This window comes from Oncorhynchus masou, chromosome 4, assembly GCF_036934945.1.
Source record: "Oncorhynchus masou masou isolate Uvic2021 chromosome 4, UVic_Omas_1.1, whole genome shotgun sequence".
NCBI classification, from domain to species: Eukaryota; Metazoa; Chordata; class Actinopteri; order Salmoniformes; family Salmonidae; genus Oncorhynchus; species Oncorhynchus masou.
This window is the reverse complement of record NC_088215.1, coordinates 9,398,652-9,415,740: the sequence shown is the minus strand read 5'-3', so window position 1 is coordinate 9,415,740 and position 17,089 is coordinate 9,398,652. Positions and strand designations below refer to the sequence as shown.

The window sequence follows — 17,089 nt, the reverse complement described above, 5'->3', positions numbered from 1 at the left end:
TGAAAACATAAATATATTTGCACAATGAGCACTTGTCTCTCAAATACATAGTTACATTGTTCATTAGTTAGCTAGTACATTTTTAGACACATTAGCATAGACATTGCATCAGTCAAAACACCTCAACACAAGACATTGTATCAAGAAGAAGATTAAACTAGCTGAAATGAGCCACCTACGATGCCCCAGATGGCAGCCTCTTCTCATTGTTGCTATCTGGCCAACCAGAATCACAACACCACACTGATTTCTGCTCCCATTAAAGCGCACGCATCGTTTTCGTTGTCAGCTAACCTACTCCTTAAGTAGACCGGAACTGTGACATATTTTTCAATGGTTAACGGCCGGAGTGGGACATCTTCATTTTATGCACCATCTTTGGCTTCACACCCAGTGCTTTGAATAAGGAAGTGAAACTATACACATGGAGGGTGTGTCTTTTCTATCGAATATATATTTTATTGAATAAAGCCCTCGTCGGATAATAATGGGGGACACAGCAAAGGATAAACGGCAAGAACAACTGAAGCGCTGGTCAGGTTCTAGCACCGACAGAGAACCGGCTGTGCCCAGGCGAAGGTGGCGGGGCGATGTCGAGGATGCAGGCTGCTCGGAGGCCGTAAACAACTCCGTTTCAAAGGACCATTCTCAGGATGTGGAGGGAAGCGGATCGACCACCGGGGAAGCCAATAGTCGTCTACTCAAACGAAGGTACTGTATTGTCAGATTGATGCATTACTAGCTAACTAGCCAGCTAGCTAGGTTATCGCTAGCTAGCTAGTATTAATACTATACCGGATGCTATTCAGGAATGCTGTGCGTGGGCTAGGCACTTGCTAGCTGGCTTTACTGATACTTCAATGTTTATCTCGCTAACTACCTATGTCTGCAATCACAACAATGGCACATGCATGCATACATTGTCTACTGTCTTAACGTTAGTAGATTTAGAACAGTTCGACAGAATTCGACAGAATATGTAGCTAACACACCCACATGGGCTGGCTAGTCATTTTTGGAAAGTTATCAGGCAGTTAACTATGTTGCTGGCTGACTACTTAAGTTAGCTAACTACATATCTAGTTAGCTACTGTCCACCACAGTTGTTGACAACCACTGGGTTTTAACATGGCCTATTTGGAGGAGGGGAATATGATCAGCCTTTCATGTATGCAAATAATGAGATATGAATAGCTGCCGTGGAGTGCTGGTAAAATATTAACTTTAATATCCTGAGTAATGCCCCTAAATGATGACCTCGACTGTAGGAGGCGAGTGCGGTTTGATACTGCTGCCGAGTTCCTGGCAGCTTGTGCCAGTGGTGACACAGATGAGGCCCAAGAGATGTTGAAAGATGCAAAAGAGACAGAAGGCAAGAATGGAGACTACCAGGGAGAGGTTGTGAATTGTGCCAATGCTGATGGAATCACAGCTCTTCACCAGGTAAGGACTTGTGGTAAATGAGTCAAATGTAGTGTCTGTGTATTGACTCTACAACCTATAAGTCATACTGGAGCGTTGATTATCATCACCCTCTCTCCTCATTCACTGTAGGCTTGTATAGATGGGAGCATGGAGGTGATGGTCTTTCTCCTGGCTCGGGGTGCCAACATAAACCAGGTGGACAGTGAGGGCTGGACTCCTCTGCATGTGGCAGCCACCTGTGGGAACCTGGAGATCACTGAGTATGTACAGTACAGTATATCACTTCAACATCAGGCAATAGAATAGGGGCTACCTATGAAAGCTTTCTACATTCCTCTGTTATAGTGTTGGGCAGTCGTTGCAATTGAGTTAACCTGATTTTGTAGCCTAAGCGTAGCCTCCCTGTGCCAATGTTTCTCCATTCAACAATGCTGTATTGTTGTCTGGTACAGCAGGGCCTGTAAAGCAGGTCGACTGCTTTTTGTTTACTCTTGATTATGTGGCCTGTTTCTCAGTTGTGGATGGTTTCAAACTCTCGTTCCATATCTCAGTTTCCTTTTGCAGCAGGGTGCGTCTCTCACTGCTGTGAACTGCGATGGCGACGTCCCACTAGATATAGCTGAAGACGAGGCCACTGAGTCGCTCCTGCACCAATACACAGTGAGACAAGGTGAGTACGGTGCTACGGGGAGGAAACAAAGGAGAGATTCAGGGTGATAAGTGTTGTGGTGTCTGATTTATAAAGACTTACTTAGGAAACGAAGCCAGGGCACACTCTTAGCCAATTTTTGGCTTGTGATGCTGTCAACGTTCCATATCGAGCTAAACAAGAATAAGGCTCTCCCTTTTTCAATGGAGTTGAGAGAGGAAGAAGCTTCTTGACTACCACATTTTTACACGTTCTTGTTGAGTTGTTGATTATACATTTCATTCCCATCTCAGGGGTGGACGTGGAGGCAGCTAAGCGGGTGGAGGAGGAGCAGATCATGAAAGATGCCAGAGCCTGGCTGACAGAGGGGCCTCCCTCAGAACTACGGCACCCCAAAACTGGGGCCACTCCCCTGCATGTGGCTGCAGCCAAGGGCTACCTGGAAGCCATCAAGTGAGTGTCCATGACCATGTCCCAATTCTCTCAATAAACCCTATTTTTCTTGTCTCTCCCTCACAGCCACTCTGACAAGCTCAATAACTCTTTGAGTTTATGGGAAAATGGGGCCTTGTTTAAAAAACAAACAGACAAAATGAATGAACTCAATTGCATAGGCTTTCTGCTTTGCTCTCTGTGCTAAACCTCTCTGTTGTTGTGGTTCAGACTGCTATGCCAGTGTGGTCTGGACGTGTCAGAGATGGACTGTGATGGCTGGACGCCTCTCCACGCAGCGTCACACTGGGGGCAGGGAGATGCCTGCAGGATACTAGCTGAACAGCTCTGCGACATGGAGGTCTGCAGCAATGGGGTGAGACAGACTAGAGCCGTACACATGTATACCGGAGGAGCAGTCGGAGGACAGGCTTATTGTAATTAATGGAACGGAGTCAAGCGTGATTTCCATATGTTTGATGCCGTTCCATTTATTCTATTCCAGCCAATTAACAATGAGCCTGTCCTCCTCAAGACATTGCTCGATGTCCCTCCGAAATATTGCCGACTGCTTGTATACCAGGTCTCTGGTATTTGTTACTACTTTTTGAAATGCTAGGCTGATATAGCGTCGTCATGTGGTAGGAAGCGGGATGCCACGTACGGTCTTGCTGCTTCCTTTGTGCCCTGTTTTCATTTTGCAACGTCAACTCTGCAGGGTCAGACTCCATTTGATGTCGCTGATGAGAGTGTTGTGTCGCTGCTGGAGGAGCTGTCACAGAAACAAGCCAACGTGAGACTTCCCTTTTGTTTTGTCACTTCATGTGTGTAAAATAGTTCTCTGGGTGGCCAATACAAAACTGCCTGATTGTGAAATATTAATTGTAGATTTCATATCTTTTCAGAATGGGTATAATTTGATTTGTTGCCATATTTGCCATGTAATATTGGGCTGTTCTGCAAAAGGCAGTCTTCCAGTTTTTCTCTTACTGATGAGTGATACTGTCATGACTCTTGCTACTATATTTGCCTTGCACTATTATTATTATTATTATTATTATTATTATTATGTGTGTTATCTAATGATAGTGGTCATATTTCTGTGTCCCTTCACAGTGGCGTAATGAGCAGTCCATCGTGGACAGACAGAACCCCGCAGGCTCTACTGCTGCAAAAGCTGATAACAAACGACGGAGGTCCGTACAAGCAACATATATGCCTTATTACTACTGCATCTGATAACAAACAGATATGCCTTATTACTACTGCATCTGATAACAAACAACATATATGCCTTATTACTACTGCATCTGATAACAAGCAACATATATGCCTTATTACTACTGCATCTGATAACAAACAGATATGCCTTATTACTACTGCATCGGATAACAAACAGATATGCCTTATTACTACTGCATCTGATAACAAACAGATATGCCTTATTACTACTGCATCTGATAACAAACAGATATGCCTTATTACTACTGCATCTGATAACAAACAGATATGCCTTATTACTACTGCATCTGATAACAAACAGATATGCCTTATTACTACTGCATCTGATAACAAACAGATATGCCTTATTACTACTGCATCGGATAACAAACAGATATGCCTTATTACTACTGCATCTGATAACAAACAGATATGCCTTATTACTACTGCATCGGATAACAAACAGATATGCCTTATTACTACTGCATCTGATAACAAACAGATATGCCTTATTACTACTGCATCTGATAACAAGCAACAGATATGCCTTATTACTACTGCATCTGATAACAAACAGATATGCCTTATTACTACTGCATCTGATAACAAACAGATATGCCTTATTACTACTGCATCGGATAACAAACAGATATGCCTTATTACTACTGCATCTGATAACAAACAGATATGCCTTATTACTACTGCATCGGATAACAAACAGATATGCCTTATTACTACTGCATCTGATAACAAACAGATATGCCTTATTACTACTGCATCGGATAACAAACAGATATGCCTTATTACTACTGCATTTGATAACAAACAGATATGCCTTATTACTACTGCATCGGATAACAAACAGATATGCCTTATTACTACTGCATCTGATAACAAACAGATATGCCTTATTACTACTGCATCGGATAACAAACAGATATGCCTTATTACTACTGCATCTGATAACAAACAGATATGCCTTATTACTACTGCATCTGATAACAAACAGATATGCCTTATTACTACTGCATCTGATAACAAACAGATATGCCTTATTACTATTGCATCGGATAACAAACAGATATGCCTTATTACTACTGCATCTGATAACAAGCAACATATATACCTTATTACTACTGCATCTGATAACAAACAGATATGCCTTATTACTACTGCATCTGATAACAAGCAACAGATATGCCTTATTACTACTGCATCTGATAACAAGCAACAGATGTGCCTTATTACATCTGCATCTGATAACAAGCAACAGATATGCCTTATTACTACTGCATCTGATAACAAACAGATATGCCTTATTACTACTGCATCTGATAACAAGCAACAGATGTGCCTTATTACTACTGCATCGGATAACAAACAGATATGCCTTATTACTACTGCATCTGATAACAAACAGATATGCCTTATTACTACTGCATCTGATAACAAACAGATATGCCTTATTACTACTGCATCGGATAACAAACAGATATGCCTTATTACTACTGCATCTGATAACAAACAGATATGCCTTATTACTACTGCATCGGATAACAAACAGATATGCCTTATTACTACTGCATCTGATAACAAACAGATATGCCTTATTACTACTGCATCGGATAACAAACAGATATGCCTTATTACTACTGCATCTGATAACAAACAGATATGCCTTATTACTACTGCATCTGATAACAAACAGATATGCCTTATTACTACTGCATCTGATAACAAACAGATATGCCTTATTACTACTGCATCGGATAACAAACAGATATGCCTTATTACTACTGCATCTGATAACAAGCAACATATATACCTTATTACTACTGCATCTGATAACAAACAGATATGCCTTATTACTACTGCATCTGATAACAAGCAACAGATATGCCTTATTACTACTGCATCTGATAACAAGCAACATATATGCCTTATTACTACTGCATCTGATAACAAACAGATATGCCTTATTACTACTGCATCTGATAACAAGCAACAGATATGCCTTATTACTACTGCATCTGATAACAAACAACATATATGCCTTATTACTACTGCATCTGATAACAAGCAACATATATGCCTTATTACTACTGCATCTGATAACAAACAGATATGCCTTATTACTACTGCATCGGATAACAAACAGATATGCCTTATTACTACTGCATCTGATAACAAACAGATATGCCTTATTACTACTGCATCGGATAACAAACAGATATGCCTTATTACTACTGCATCTGATAACAAACAGATATGCCTTATTACTACTGCATCGGATAACAAACAGATATGCCTTATTACTACTGCATCTGATAACAAACAGATATGCCTTATTACTACTGCATCGGATAACAAACAGATATGCCTTATTACTACTGCATCTGATAACAAACAGATATGCCTTATTACTACTGCATCTGATAACAAACAGATATGCCTTATTACTACTGCATCTGATAACAAACAGATATGCCTTATTACTACTGCATCGGATAACAAACAGATATGCCTTATTACTACTGCATCTGATAACAAGCAACATATATACCTTATTACTACTGCATCTGATAACAAACAGATATGCCTTATTACTACTGCATCGGATAACAAACAGATATGCCTTATTACTACTGCATCTGATAACCAACAGATGTGCCTTATTACTACTGCATCTGATAACAAGCAACAGATGTGCCTTATTACTACTGCATCTGATAACAAGCAACAGATGTGCCTTATTACATCTGCATCTGATAACAAGCAACAGATATGCCTTATTACTACTGCATCTGATAACAAACAGATATGCCTTATTACTACTGCATCTGATAACAAGCAACAGATGTGCCTTATTACTACTGCATCTGATAACAAACAACAGATGTGCCTTATTACTACTGCATCTGATAACAAGCAACAGATGTGCCTTATTTCTCCTGCATCTGATAACAAGCAACAGATGTGCCTTATTACTACTGCATCTGATAACAAACAACAGATATGCCTTATTACTACTGCATCTTATTTTCTATAGTTTCTTTTCCTCTTCTGATCTGTAGTATTTATTTTGCAGTTAGACTGTAGTTGGAGTAAATGTGGTGGGCTTGGCCTCAAGTATTATTTTTTATATATATTTTCATGCAGAAAGATAGTTTTGTCTTCATAAGAAATTTCGATGAGATTCAATTGGATAGTTCTTCATTGACTAATGTTATTTTACCAATATGGCTGACTGAAAAAGGCATCTTCCTTGTCAGTAATAGCAGGGAGGATTGTGTTGGACAGTGTCAGAACTGGATGCGTTCCTCCAATGAATTTCATGGCTACATTCCGATCATTATCTCCTCCCATGTATGGACCAAGAGCACGAGAGCACACTTTGGGAGAAGGGTAAAGAATCAGAATGCAGCCGATTTCTGTGAAATGCTGATAATAATCGTGTGTGTGTGTGTGTGTGTGTGTGTGTTTCAGGACCTCCGTGTGCAGGATGAGCAGTAAGGAGAAGATGAACGTGCAGGACCAGTCTAAAGAGAGGAGGTCTGAAGGCCTGGAGCTCAGCGAGGAGAAAGAGAGCAGCCCTGGTATATAATATGGCTGGTCTCACACACACACACACACAGACATATCTAATTTCATGAAGAATGAAGACTTATTGAAGTACATGTTCACATTTTAAAATGCTCCGGTCAATTGGTATGGCAATTTTGAGTACCCAGTCATGACTACCCACTGACCAGAGTACACCTCCTGTCTGTCTGTCTTAGAAAGCTCCACTCTATCCAGTCCAGACACAGAGAGTGCCACCTCCACCGTCAGCCCTGCTGAGAAGGTAAGCCATGTCTCAATGTATCTTAAGCTGTACTGTCGATGTTGTGTAGTCTACCTGGGTCTGTCCGGCTTTACACCCTTAGTTATTCGTTATTTCGTATCTTCACTGTTGATGTTCACAAAATGTCCTTTCCATTTGAACATCAAGAAAAATGTGACTCATCGGCCTAGTAACAATGAATCAATTAGGTTCAAGAGGAGTGTTATTATTCCCCTGTATTAATGTGGTCCTGTCTTGCCTGTGGTCCAGCAGACTCCAGAGGAGAAGGATGTGGAGGAGCGGGACCAGGACAGAGCCAGTCGTACAGCTCGGGTCCAGCCCACCCCCCAGAGGAAAGAACCCCTGGCCGATAGTCCCAACAACACCAACCCAGACAGACGGAAGTAAGAGCCACACGACACACAGTAAACACACATTTAAAGCTTAGTGGCCTGGCACAACTATAGGGAAGATGACTGAGTAGTTGGTGTAGCAGGAGGCAGGGTGTGGCACATAAAAAGGAAGGGGTGATGAGAGACGCTCAACACAGGCAGTTGTTAAAACACTGTCAATGTGTTCTAGCAGAGGAGTGTGTATCTTCTGCTCTAAATGAAGTGGATGTGCTTTTACGGAGCTGTGTGGATTTATTTATTTTTATTTTTCCGTTATTTTACCAGGTAAGTTGACTGAGAACACGTTCTCATTTGCAGCAACGACCTGGGGAATAGTTACAGGGGTAGAGGAGGGGGATGACACCCGTTTAACGTCCCATCCGAAAGATGTGTTCTTATGGAGCATAATGAATATATGGGTTCTAACGGAGCTGTGTGGATTTGGTTCTTTTGGAGCATAACAAGTCTAAGGGTTCTAACGGAGCTGTGTGGATGTGTTCTTCGAACCAGCGACCTTTTGTGTTACTGACCCAACGCTCTTGTTAGTCTTGATCGCCCACTGGAGTTTATAGTTGACCCATTACCCACCTTTTTTTAACCTCTACATCACTGATGCTAATACAGAATCCTAAGTAATGTGCTAATAATTCATGTGAATGTGATTTAATACGATCATCTGTGTGCTCCGTTAATGTGTGTTTGTGCAGCGCTCGATCAGTTCATGCCTCATAATGCCTCGCAATGTAATGCCCCAAAACGCTATGTGTAAAGAGTTGATGATTTTATGCAATTCATCATTACAACTGACTGAACTGTCTCTGATGCTACGTGTCGGTATGAATAATTTCTCATATTTCGCCCCTTTTCACTGAAACTCCAACCCGGGTTACGGCTCTGAATCTATATGGGTTCTAATGGAGCTGTGTGGATGGGGTATTTTTTTGGAGCATTGTGAATCTATGGGTTCTAATGGAGCTGTGTGGATGGGGTATTTTTTGGAGCATTGTGAATCTATGGGTTCTAATGGAGCTGTGTGGATGGGGTATTTTTTGGAGCATTGTGAATCTATGGGTTCTAATGGAGCTGTGTGGATGGGGTATTTTTTGGAGCATTGTGAATCTATGGGTTCTAATGGAGCTGTGTAGATGGGGTATTTTTTTGGAGCATTGTGAATCTATGGGTTCTAATGGAGCTGTGTGGATGGGGTATTTTTTGGAGCATTGTGAATCTATGGGTTCTAATGGAGCTGTGTGGATGTTTGCCCCTCAGGTTCCAGGCCCCAGTAAGAGACGAGGAGTCTGAGTCTCAGAGGAAAGCACGATCACGCCTCATGCGCCAGTCTCGCCGCTCCACACAGGTACTGGCCACAATAAACCATCTCTTTACGTCTCTTACAGAGGACTTCAAATAGATCTTGTCACCATAACTGACCACCTTTCAGCATAAATAATAAACATGAATTTTTTGCTTGTTTCCTGTGACAGGGTGTGACGCTCACTGACTTGAAGGAGGCAGAGAAGAGCGTAGCCAAACCGGCTGATCCACCACCAAGCAACATCCTGCATGTCAGCCCTATAGTCACCATAACACCTGCTGAGAGAGGTGAGTGGGACTGTGGTGGGTACATCCTGCATGTCAGCCCTATAGTCACCATAACACCTGCTGAGAGAGGTGAGTGGGACTGTGGTGGGTACATCCTGCATGTCAGCCCTATAGTCACCATAACACCTGCTGAGAGAGGTGAGTGGGACTGTGGTGGGTACATCCTGCATGTCAGCCCTATAGTCACCATAACACCTGCTGAGAGAGGTGAGTGGGACTGTGGTGGGTACATCCTGCATGTCAGCCCTATAGTCACCATAACACCTGCTGAGAGAGGTGAGTGGGACTGTGGTGGGTACATCCTGCATGTCAGCCCTATAGTCACCATAACACCTGCTGAGAGAGGTGAGTGGGACTGTGGTGGGTACATCCTGCATGTCAGCCCTATAGTCACCATAACACCTGCTGAGAGAGGTGAGTGGGACTGTGGTGGGTACATCCTGCATGTCAGCCCTATAGTCACCATAACACCTGCTGAGAGAGGTGAGTGGGACTGTGGTGGGTACATCCTGCATGTCAGCCCTATAGTCACCATAACACCTGCTGAGAGAGGTGAGTGGGACTGTGGTGGGTACATCCTGCATGTCAGCCCTATAGTCACCATAACACCTGCTGAGAGAGGTGAGTGGGACTGTGGTGGGTACATCCTGCATGTCAGCCCTATAGTCACCATAACACCTGCTGAGAGAGGTGAGTGGGACTGTGGTGGGTACATCCTGCATGTCAGCCCTATAGTCACCATAACACCTGCTGAGAGAGGTGAGTGGGACTGTGGTGGGTACATCCTGCATGTCAGCCCTATAGTCACCATAACACCTGCTGAGAGAGGTGAGTGGGACTGTGGTGGGTACATCCTGCATGTCAGCCCTATAGTCACCATAACACCTGCTGAGAGAGGTGAGTGGGACTGTGGTGGGTACATCCTGCATGTCAGCCCTATAGTCACCATAACACCTGCTGAGAGAGGTGAGTGGGACTGTGGTGGGTACATCCTGCATGTCAGCCCTATAGTCACCATAACACCTGCTGAGAGAGGTGAGTGGGACTGTGGTGGGTACATCCTGCATGTCAGCCCTATAGTCACCATAACACCTGCTGAGAGAGGTGAGTGGGACTGTGGTGGGTACATCCTGCATGTCAGCCCTATAGTCACCATAACACCTGCTGAGAGAGGTGAGTGGGACTGTGGTGGGTACATCCTGCATGTCAGCCCTATAGTCACCATAACACCTGCTGAGAGAGGTGAGTGGGACTGTGGTGGGTACATCCTGCATGTCAGCCCTATAGTCACCATAACACCTGCTGAGAGAGGTGAGTGGGACTGTGGTGGGTACATCCTGCATGTCAGCCCTATAGTCACCATAACACCTGCTGAGAGAGGTGAGTGGGACTGTGGTGGGTACATCCTGCATGTCAGCCCTATAGTCACCATAACACCTGCTGAGAGAGGTGAGTGGGACTGTGGTGGGTACATCCTGCATGTCAGCCCTATAGTCACCATAACACCTGCTGAGAGAGGTGAGTGGGACTGTGGTGGGTACATCCTGCATGTCAGCCCTATAGTCACCATAACACCTGCTGAGAGAGGTGAGTGGGACTGTGGTGGGTACATCCTGCATGTCAGCCCTATAGTCACCATAACACCTGCTGAGAGAGGTGAGTGGGACTGTGGTGGGTACATCCTGCATGTCAGCCCTATAGTCACCATAACACCTGCTGAGAGAGGTGAGTGGGACTGTGGTGGGTACATCCTGCATGTCAGCCCTATAGTCACCATAACACCTGCTGAGAGAGGTGAGTGGGACTGTGGTGGGAAAAAAATGTGCTGTTTTCATGTAATAATAGTAATGCCATTCAGGAAGACAGGATTATGAATCCTAGTTTTAAAAGTATTTTAGTGTCATGAAAACATCAAGTTGGCAATATCAGATGCATGCCCTGGCCTTGCCTTAGTGTCTGTTAAAGGCTCAAAATTGCAACCAAAACTCGTATTTGCGACCGTTTGACTTGGCAGTGCAACACACATTTTTAATTTGATGCTAGGGTGCCAGTGATTTTAATATATGTTTTCTCCTGGGCACGTTACTTTTTGGTTCACAATTTTATGCTTTAAAAAAATATATTCTCAAGGTTAGCAACAATGGGTATGTAGACCAGGTATTCATAAAGTTTGGTCCGAAGTCTTGGTTTAATCTTTGCGATGCAAAATTGTGTCATGCGCACATTTCTAAAGGCTTTCCCAAAAAACCCTGCCAATAAATACCTGGCTTGATGATTTGACAATTTGCAGGGCATTTGTTTATCAAACTCTGCCATCACATGTAGCCTACATTGTACCGCACAAAAACACCGCTCGCCCAACACAATGGTCTCTTGCGATGCGACAACCGACAGGACAGTAGCTCTCCATTAAAGTTAGTTTCGAGCCGTGCTGTTGAAATGCCTTCGTGATCTAGCAATGTCATTCTGTTCCTATTGTATTGTAGACACCGACCCAGTGAAGGAGGTTGGGTCCGAGGGAGAGACGCGGCTCGGAGTGAGGGACCGACGGAAGGGAAGGAGAGAGAGACGCTCCACCGGGGTGGTTCAGCTAGGGGTAAGCGGCGGAACCCCTTTATACATATTCAGGGCTTTTATATACTCTGCGCCATCGTCTTGGAACACCTTACAGAATACTTTTAGACTGGAAGGATTTTGAGGCTGATTCCCTGACCTGTCAATGTTTTTAATTTTCTGTTTTATACTCTTGTGAATTCAATGGATTTTACTAGATTACTTGTAGTTTTTCATGTTGTCTGTCTGTATTTTTTTTGTAATGACTTGGTGCTGCCTATCTTGGCCAGTGCTCTCTTGAAAAATATATTTTAATCTCAATGAGCCCTTCCTGGTTAAAAAAAAAGGTTAAAAACAATATATGAAAAAAAAAAATAGTATTTGTGCGAGAGCTTTTGAAGTCTTTTTGTTCTAATCGTTTGACCATTTCCTCTTTGTATAAAGTGATTGAACTTTAATTTGACTCAACCAATATCACTCTTTCTTGTCTACATCCAACATGCCACAAGTACAAAGTAAATGTTATGTCCTACAAAGTCAAAGAGGAAATGACACAGTATTTCGTAACCTCATACTCAGTACAGGAACCCCATACCCGACCTGAAATGTTCTTTTTTTCTCTTTTTCAGTTGTGTAATTGCTATATTTCTGTATTTTGACTGCTTTATAATGTAGGCCTGAATGATAGGACCCCACACACACACACACAAAATGTTGTCATCTGATTCTTTATCACAAAAGTGGTCTTGTATTACAATGCCTGGTATAATATTAGTGGTCGATGTCAAACATACCATTTGTATATGTATTTATATATATATTTTTTTATAAGAATGAACATTTGGATGCAATGGATGAAGCCCAACAGGATGAAAACCACCGTCATAGTTCACCCAGGTAAGTGTTTTAAATTTCTATACTACAGTATACTGAATTACTAAACCTCTTTTATATTGAGTAAATCATGTACTCTATATTTGCAGTGAGCCTCAGTTGGGAGATTCTTCACCAGACTACAAAATGGTATGGTATTGTTGACGACTCCCAGTGATTTAAATACACATTCTTCAGGCACTTGAAAGATGGTAGCTAAGATTTTAATAAGTGAGAGAAAAACATGCTCTGAGGGGAATGAATGGATGCAACTGACTAACTGTGAAATAGGTGTTTAAACCACTTAAACTGAATCTATTTAGAACTGCAGTGGCTAGGCTATATCCAGGCTGCTGTCCTCTGCCTTTGACCGAATCCCTGTTTGGTTTTGCCCCCTAGCTGTACAGGTCGGTGTTGCAGGAGAACGGCCTGCTCAAAGACAAGCTGCAGGAGACGGCGCTGCTGCTCAGCCAGAGCAAAGTGGAGCTGGAGAGACTCCGACAGGTGAGGATATGATCCTGTCCGGATGTTGATGGCCATGGGTCAAGATCCATGGTGTATAGCAAAGCCATGTGCCGTGACTCTTTTCCTTGTCTTCTCTCGCTCATAACTACAGATAAGTCTGGATATGATTATCAGGTATTCCGTTTCAATATATTAGATCCACGTAGCAGTGGGGAGACGAAGAGTATTGGGACACTGTCAGTCTTGTCAGGGAGGCGGGTCCTGACGGTGTTCTGTGTCTGACTCTTGACAGTGTGAAAGGGAAGTTACGTTGGACAAACAATACACAAGAACACCGATGGATTCCAGATTATAGCACTCACAATGCGTCGGCATTATACCGCTCGGCTTCTGTGCTGAGCCGTGCATGTCAATCACTGGCCCTGTTGTGTCTGTGTCTCCATTGCAGAGTCAAGAGAGCAACACAGAGAGGCCGGCCCTGCTGGAACTGGAGAGATTTGTGAGTCCCCGCTTAAACTGTCTGTGTTCATGTTTCGGGTCCATTTCACTTTTAGCTTCCCAATTCAGGAAATGATTTATTTATTGGATCAATTGAGGTCGAATGGAATGTAAACCTCATGTCATTAGCCATAAAGGCTCCATACCTATGTGGGAGTGAGTTATAAAATCATTATGTTTTACTCGCAGGAGAAGAGAGCACTCCAGAGAAAAGCAGTGGAACTGGAGGATGAGCTGAAGGTAGAAGGGAATTGTTTCGTCACCGGGGCTAGCCTATTTAAAGCCTATTGTGTCTGTTCAGACTTGAAATAACCTGCAGAATTATTAGCGTTGACTATGTGCTAAGGGATCCTACTAACTGCCCAAAACACTAACCATAAGCTACCCTAAACTATTCAACAACCCAAAACAACCTCAAAAAACCCCAACATACTAACCACATACTACCCCCAAAAATAAACCATCAAAAACATTAACCACATAAAAGTACTCAAACTAACTCCAAATTACACCAACACTAACGAATCTACCCCAAACACTATGTAAAATAAAAATCATGTTCTGAGAATATGGTTTTATTCTGTATCGTTCTACATGGCATTATCTGTAACATACAACAACCAATAGATTTCCATCAACTGATCATGATGTCAAAGAAGAGAAAAAAACCTATTTGCCCTGATGTTGTTTTGTCTCCCTTTCCTTGTTATCATGTATTTCCAGGTGCTGGTGGATCTCCGAGCAGACAACCAGAGGCTAAAGGACGAGAATGCCGCTCTCATCCGTGTCATCAGCAAACTTTCCAAATGAGCCTCCTCTCCCAAACCTCTAGACGGAGAAAAGTGTTAAAATGTTCCTGTCTCTTGCCCAACTCACAAGGCACATACCGGGAACAAAACCCAGCATAAACTGCGTTCTGCTCTGATAGAAGACCAACGATGCATTTGTTCAATGACATTTTTGGATTTATAACTGGAAAGAATAGTTTTTGCAGGGTTATCATGCGCCTTTGGTTTGTCTTCACTCATGACTCGATCTACTGTATAACAAGCTGAACTGCACCTCCTATGGATTCACAGGGTACTGTACGGTGTTCCTGTTCAAATTCTTAAAGTTGATATTTTTTTTTTACCCTAAATATTTTGTGCTTCGCTTCTGCGTTACCTTGTTTAAGGATACATGTGTTTTTAAGATATATTTTAATAACCATGCAAAGTGCACGCTTACGATAACAACATGATTTTATTTCAGAGTACATACCACTAGACACCTAAACAGGACTGGGGAGGGGGTGATGCCAATGTCAGGTGCTTCAGTTCTGAGGAGAGGCGGAGAAGGTTGTTATTAGGTTTTGACATGCATATTCCACAAAAATGTGCCAAAAAATACAAACCCCCATTTACGGCTTGTTTGGCACGTTGTTTGGGGGAAAGGTGAAGTGATTGGTTTGTCTCTCAGGACGAGTCTGGGTCAATACTGTACTTGAGCTGACTACTGTTAAAGTTGGACCAAACTGTATGTGCATGTTAAATTTTTTTTTGAATGTATATTTATGTGTATATTTATGTACAGGGGCCCTCTCCTCATCCAGTGATGTAGTAATGGTCTCTTTAGAAAAGGACGGAGATGCTGGGTGCTCATACTGTGACGGAGACCTGTTCGTTCGTAGACTGCAAGATGGGTCAAGTCTTTTGAATGTTTACTCCATTTTTAATGCATGCCAAATTGTATTTTGACAATGTGCCTTTCTATATATATTTGTAATTAATATTTACACAACGTCAAAAATAAAAATACAGTATGGTAAATTAAGCTCGCCACCTCACAGTTCCTGTGAGGGGAAGAGAATAAAACTCACGATCAACACCTTACCTAGTGGAGACATTAGGGAAGCACTGCATGTGGAAGTCAATGCTCATTTTATTTATATTGTGCTTTTCATTAAAGATCCAATGCAGCTGTTTGTATCTCAATATCAAATTATTTTTGGGTAACAATAAAGTACCTTAGTGTGATTGTTTTCAATTAAAATGGTTAAAAAGAAACAGCTTATCGAAGAGCGATTGTCAAGCAAGAATTTTGCTCGGGCTGTCTGGGAGTGATCTGAGTGGGGAGGGGGTGACTGAAAACTAAAGGTTTAGAACTCTCATTGGTCTATTAAACGCTCATCTGCGTGCTCGTCCTCACCAGGGTCTTGACATGACTGCAGTTCGGCTTTATACCCGACTTCAGTGGGCAAATGCTCAGCTTCGATGGCTGCACACGAGAGAAGTATACCCTTCATAGGTGAATCCTGGTTTCAAATGTACTGGGCAAATGGCAGACAGCGTGCCCCATGGTGGTGGTCGAGTTATGGAACAGGCATAAGCTATGAACAGAGAAAACAATTGCATTTTATTGATGGCAATTTGAATGCACAGAGATACCACGGCCCATTGTCGTTCATCCTCCACCATCACCTCATGTTTCAGCATGATAATGCACGGCCCCATGTCGCAAGGATCTGTACACAATTCCTGGAAGCTGAAAATGTCCCAGTTCTTCCATGGCCTGCATACACACCAGACATGTCACCCATTGAGCATGTTTGGGGTGCTCTGGATCTATGTGTACGACAGTGTGTGCCAGTTCCCGCCAATATCCAGCAACTTCACAAAACCATTGAAGAGGCGTGAGACAACATTCCACATGTTACAGTCAACAGCCTGATCAACTCTATGTGAAGGAGATGTGTGGTCACACCAGATACTGATACTGACTGGTTTTCTCCCTACCTTTTTTTTAATGGTATCTGTGACCAAGTCATGTGAAATCCATAGATTAGTGCTTATTGCATTTATTCCAATTGACTGATTTCCTTATATTAAAATTGTTGCATGTTGTGTTCATATTTTTCATCAGCTTATGTTCAATTTCCACACGCTAAACTTGGGTCAGAATTGGGCCCTATCTTTGTTTGCATGTATGAATAACTAGGTGACTACTTTCAGCATTTCGTTTGCATTCTTTTGGTAAGAGAGCTGTGTGTATTGTTGCATTCACATAGGCTGTTTATAATAGGTGAATTATCCTATCTTGTAGCCTAAATTCACCCCCCCCCCCCAAAAAAAAAACCTGGCACCAGGTCTGTAAAGAGGCATGACTTAGAGAAGTGAC

The 17,089-nt window shown here is 42.6% G+C and overlaps 1 protein-coding gene across 2 annotated transcripts; it reads left to right on the top strand.

Annotated features, from left to right (window-relative positions):
* Positions 1–372: 372 nt before the first annotated feature.
* On the top strand, positions 373–15,894 carry LOC135523057 (protein phosphatase 1 regulatory subunit 12C-like). Of its 2 annotated transcripts, none has more exons than XM_064949791.1 (20): positions 373–711; positions 1,269–1,443; positions 1,555–1,685; positions 1,977–2,095; positions 2,368–2,527; positions 2,738–2,882; positions 3,225–3,299; positions 3,623–3,702; positions 7,214–7,323; positions 7,507–7,571; positions 7,824–7,954; positions 9,212–9,299; positions 9,427–9,544; positions 12,031–12,140; positions 12,930–12,994; positions 13,081–13,120; positions 13,370–13,474; positions 13,884–13,934; positions 14,123–14,173; positions 14,657–15,894. In XM_064949791.1, exons 1-20 carry the CDS (start codon positions 488–490, stop codon positions 14,741–14,743), a joined length of 2,130 nt encoding a protein of 709 aa, XP_064805863.1. In that variant the 5' UTR covers positions 373–487; the 3' UTR covers positions 14,744–15,894. The 2 variants fall into 2 exon arrangements, with proteins under 2 accessions (XP_064805863.1, XP_064805855.1); XM_064949783.1 differs by having other exon boundaries at positions 7,821–7,954.
* Positions 15,895–17,089: the final 1,195 nt, after the last annotated feature.

Bases quoted from the DNA above. Each gene is read 5' to 3' on its own strand.
- LOC135523057 (XM_064949783.1), top strand. From the start codon at position 488: ATGGGGGACACAGCAAAGGATAAACGGCAAGAACAACTGAAGCGCTGG. The intron at 712-1,268 runs GTACTGTATTGT...CCTCGACTGTAG, and splicing joins AGTCGTCTACTCAAACGAAG to GAGGCGAGTGCGGTTTGATA. The intron at 1,444-1,554 runs GTAAGGACTTGT...CATTCACTGTAG, and splicing joins GAATCACAGCTCTTCACCAG to GCTTGTATAGATGGGAGCAT.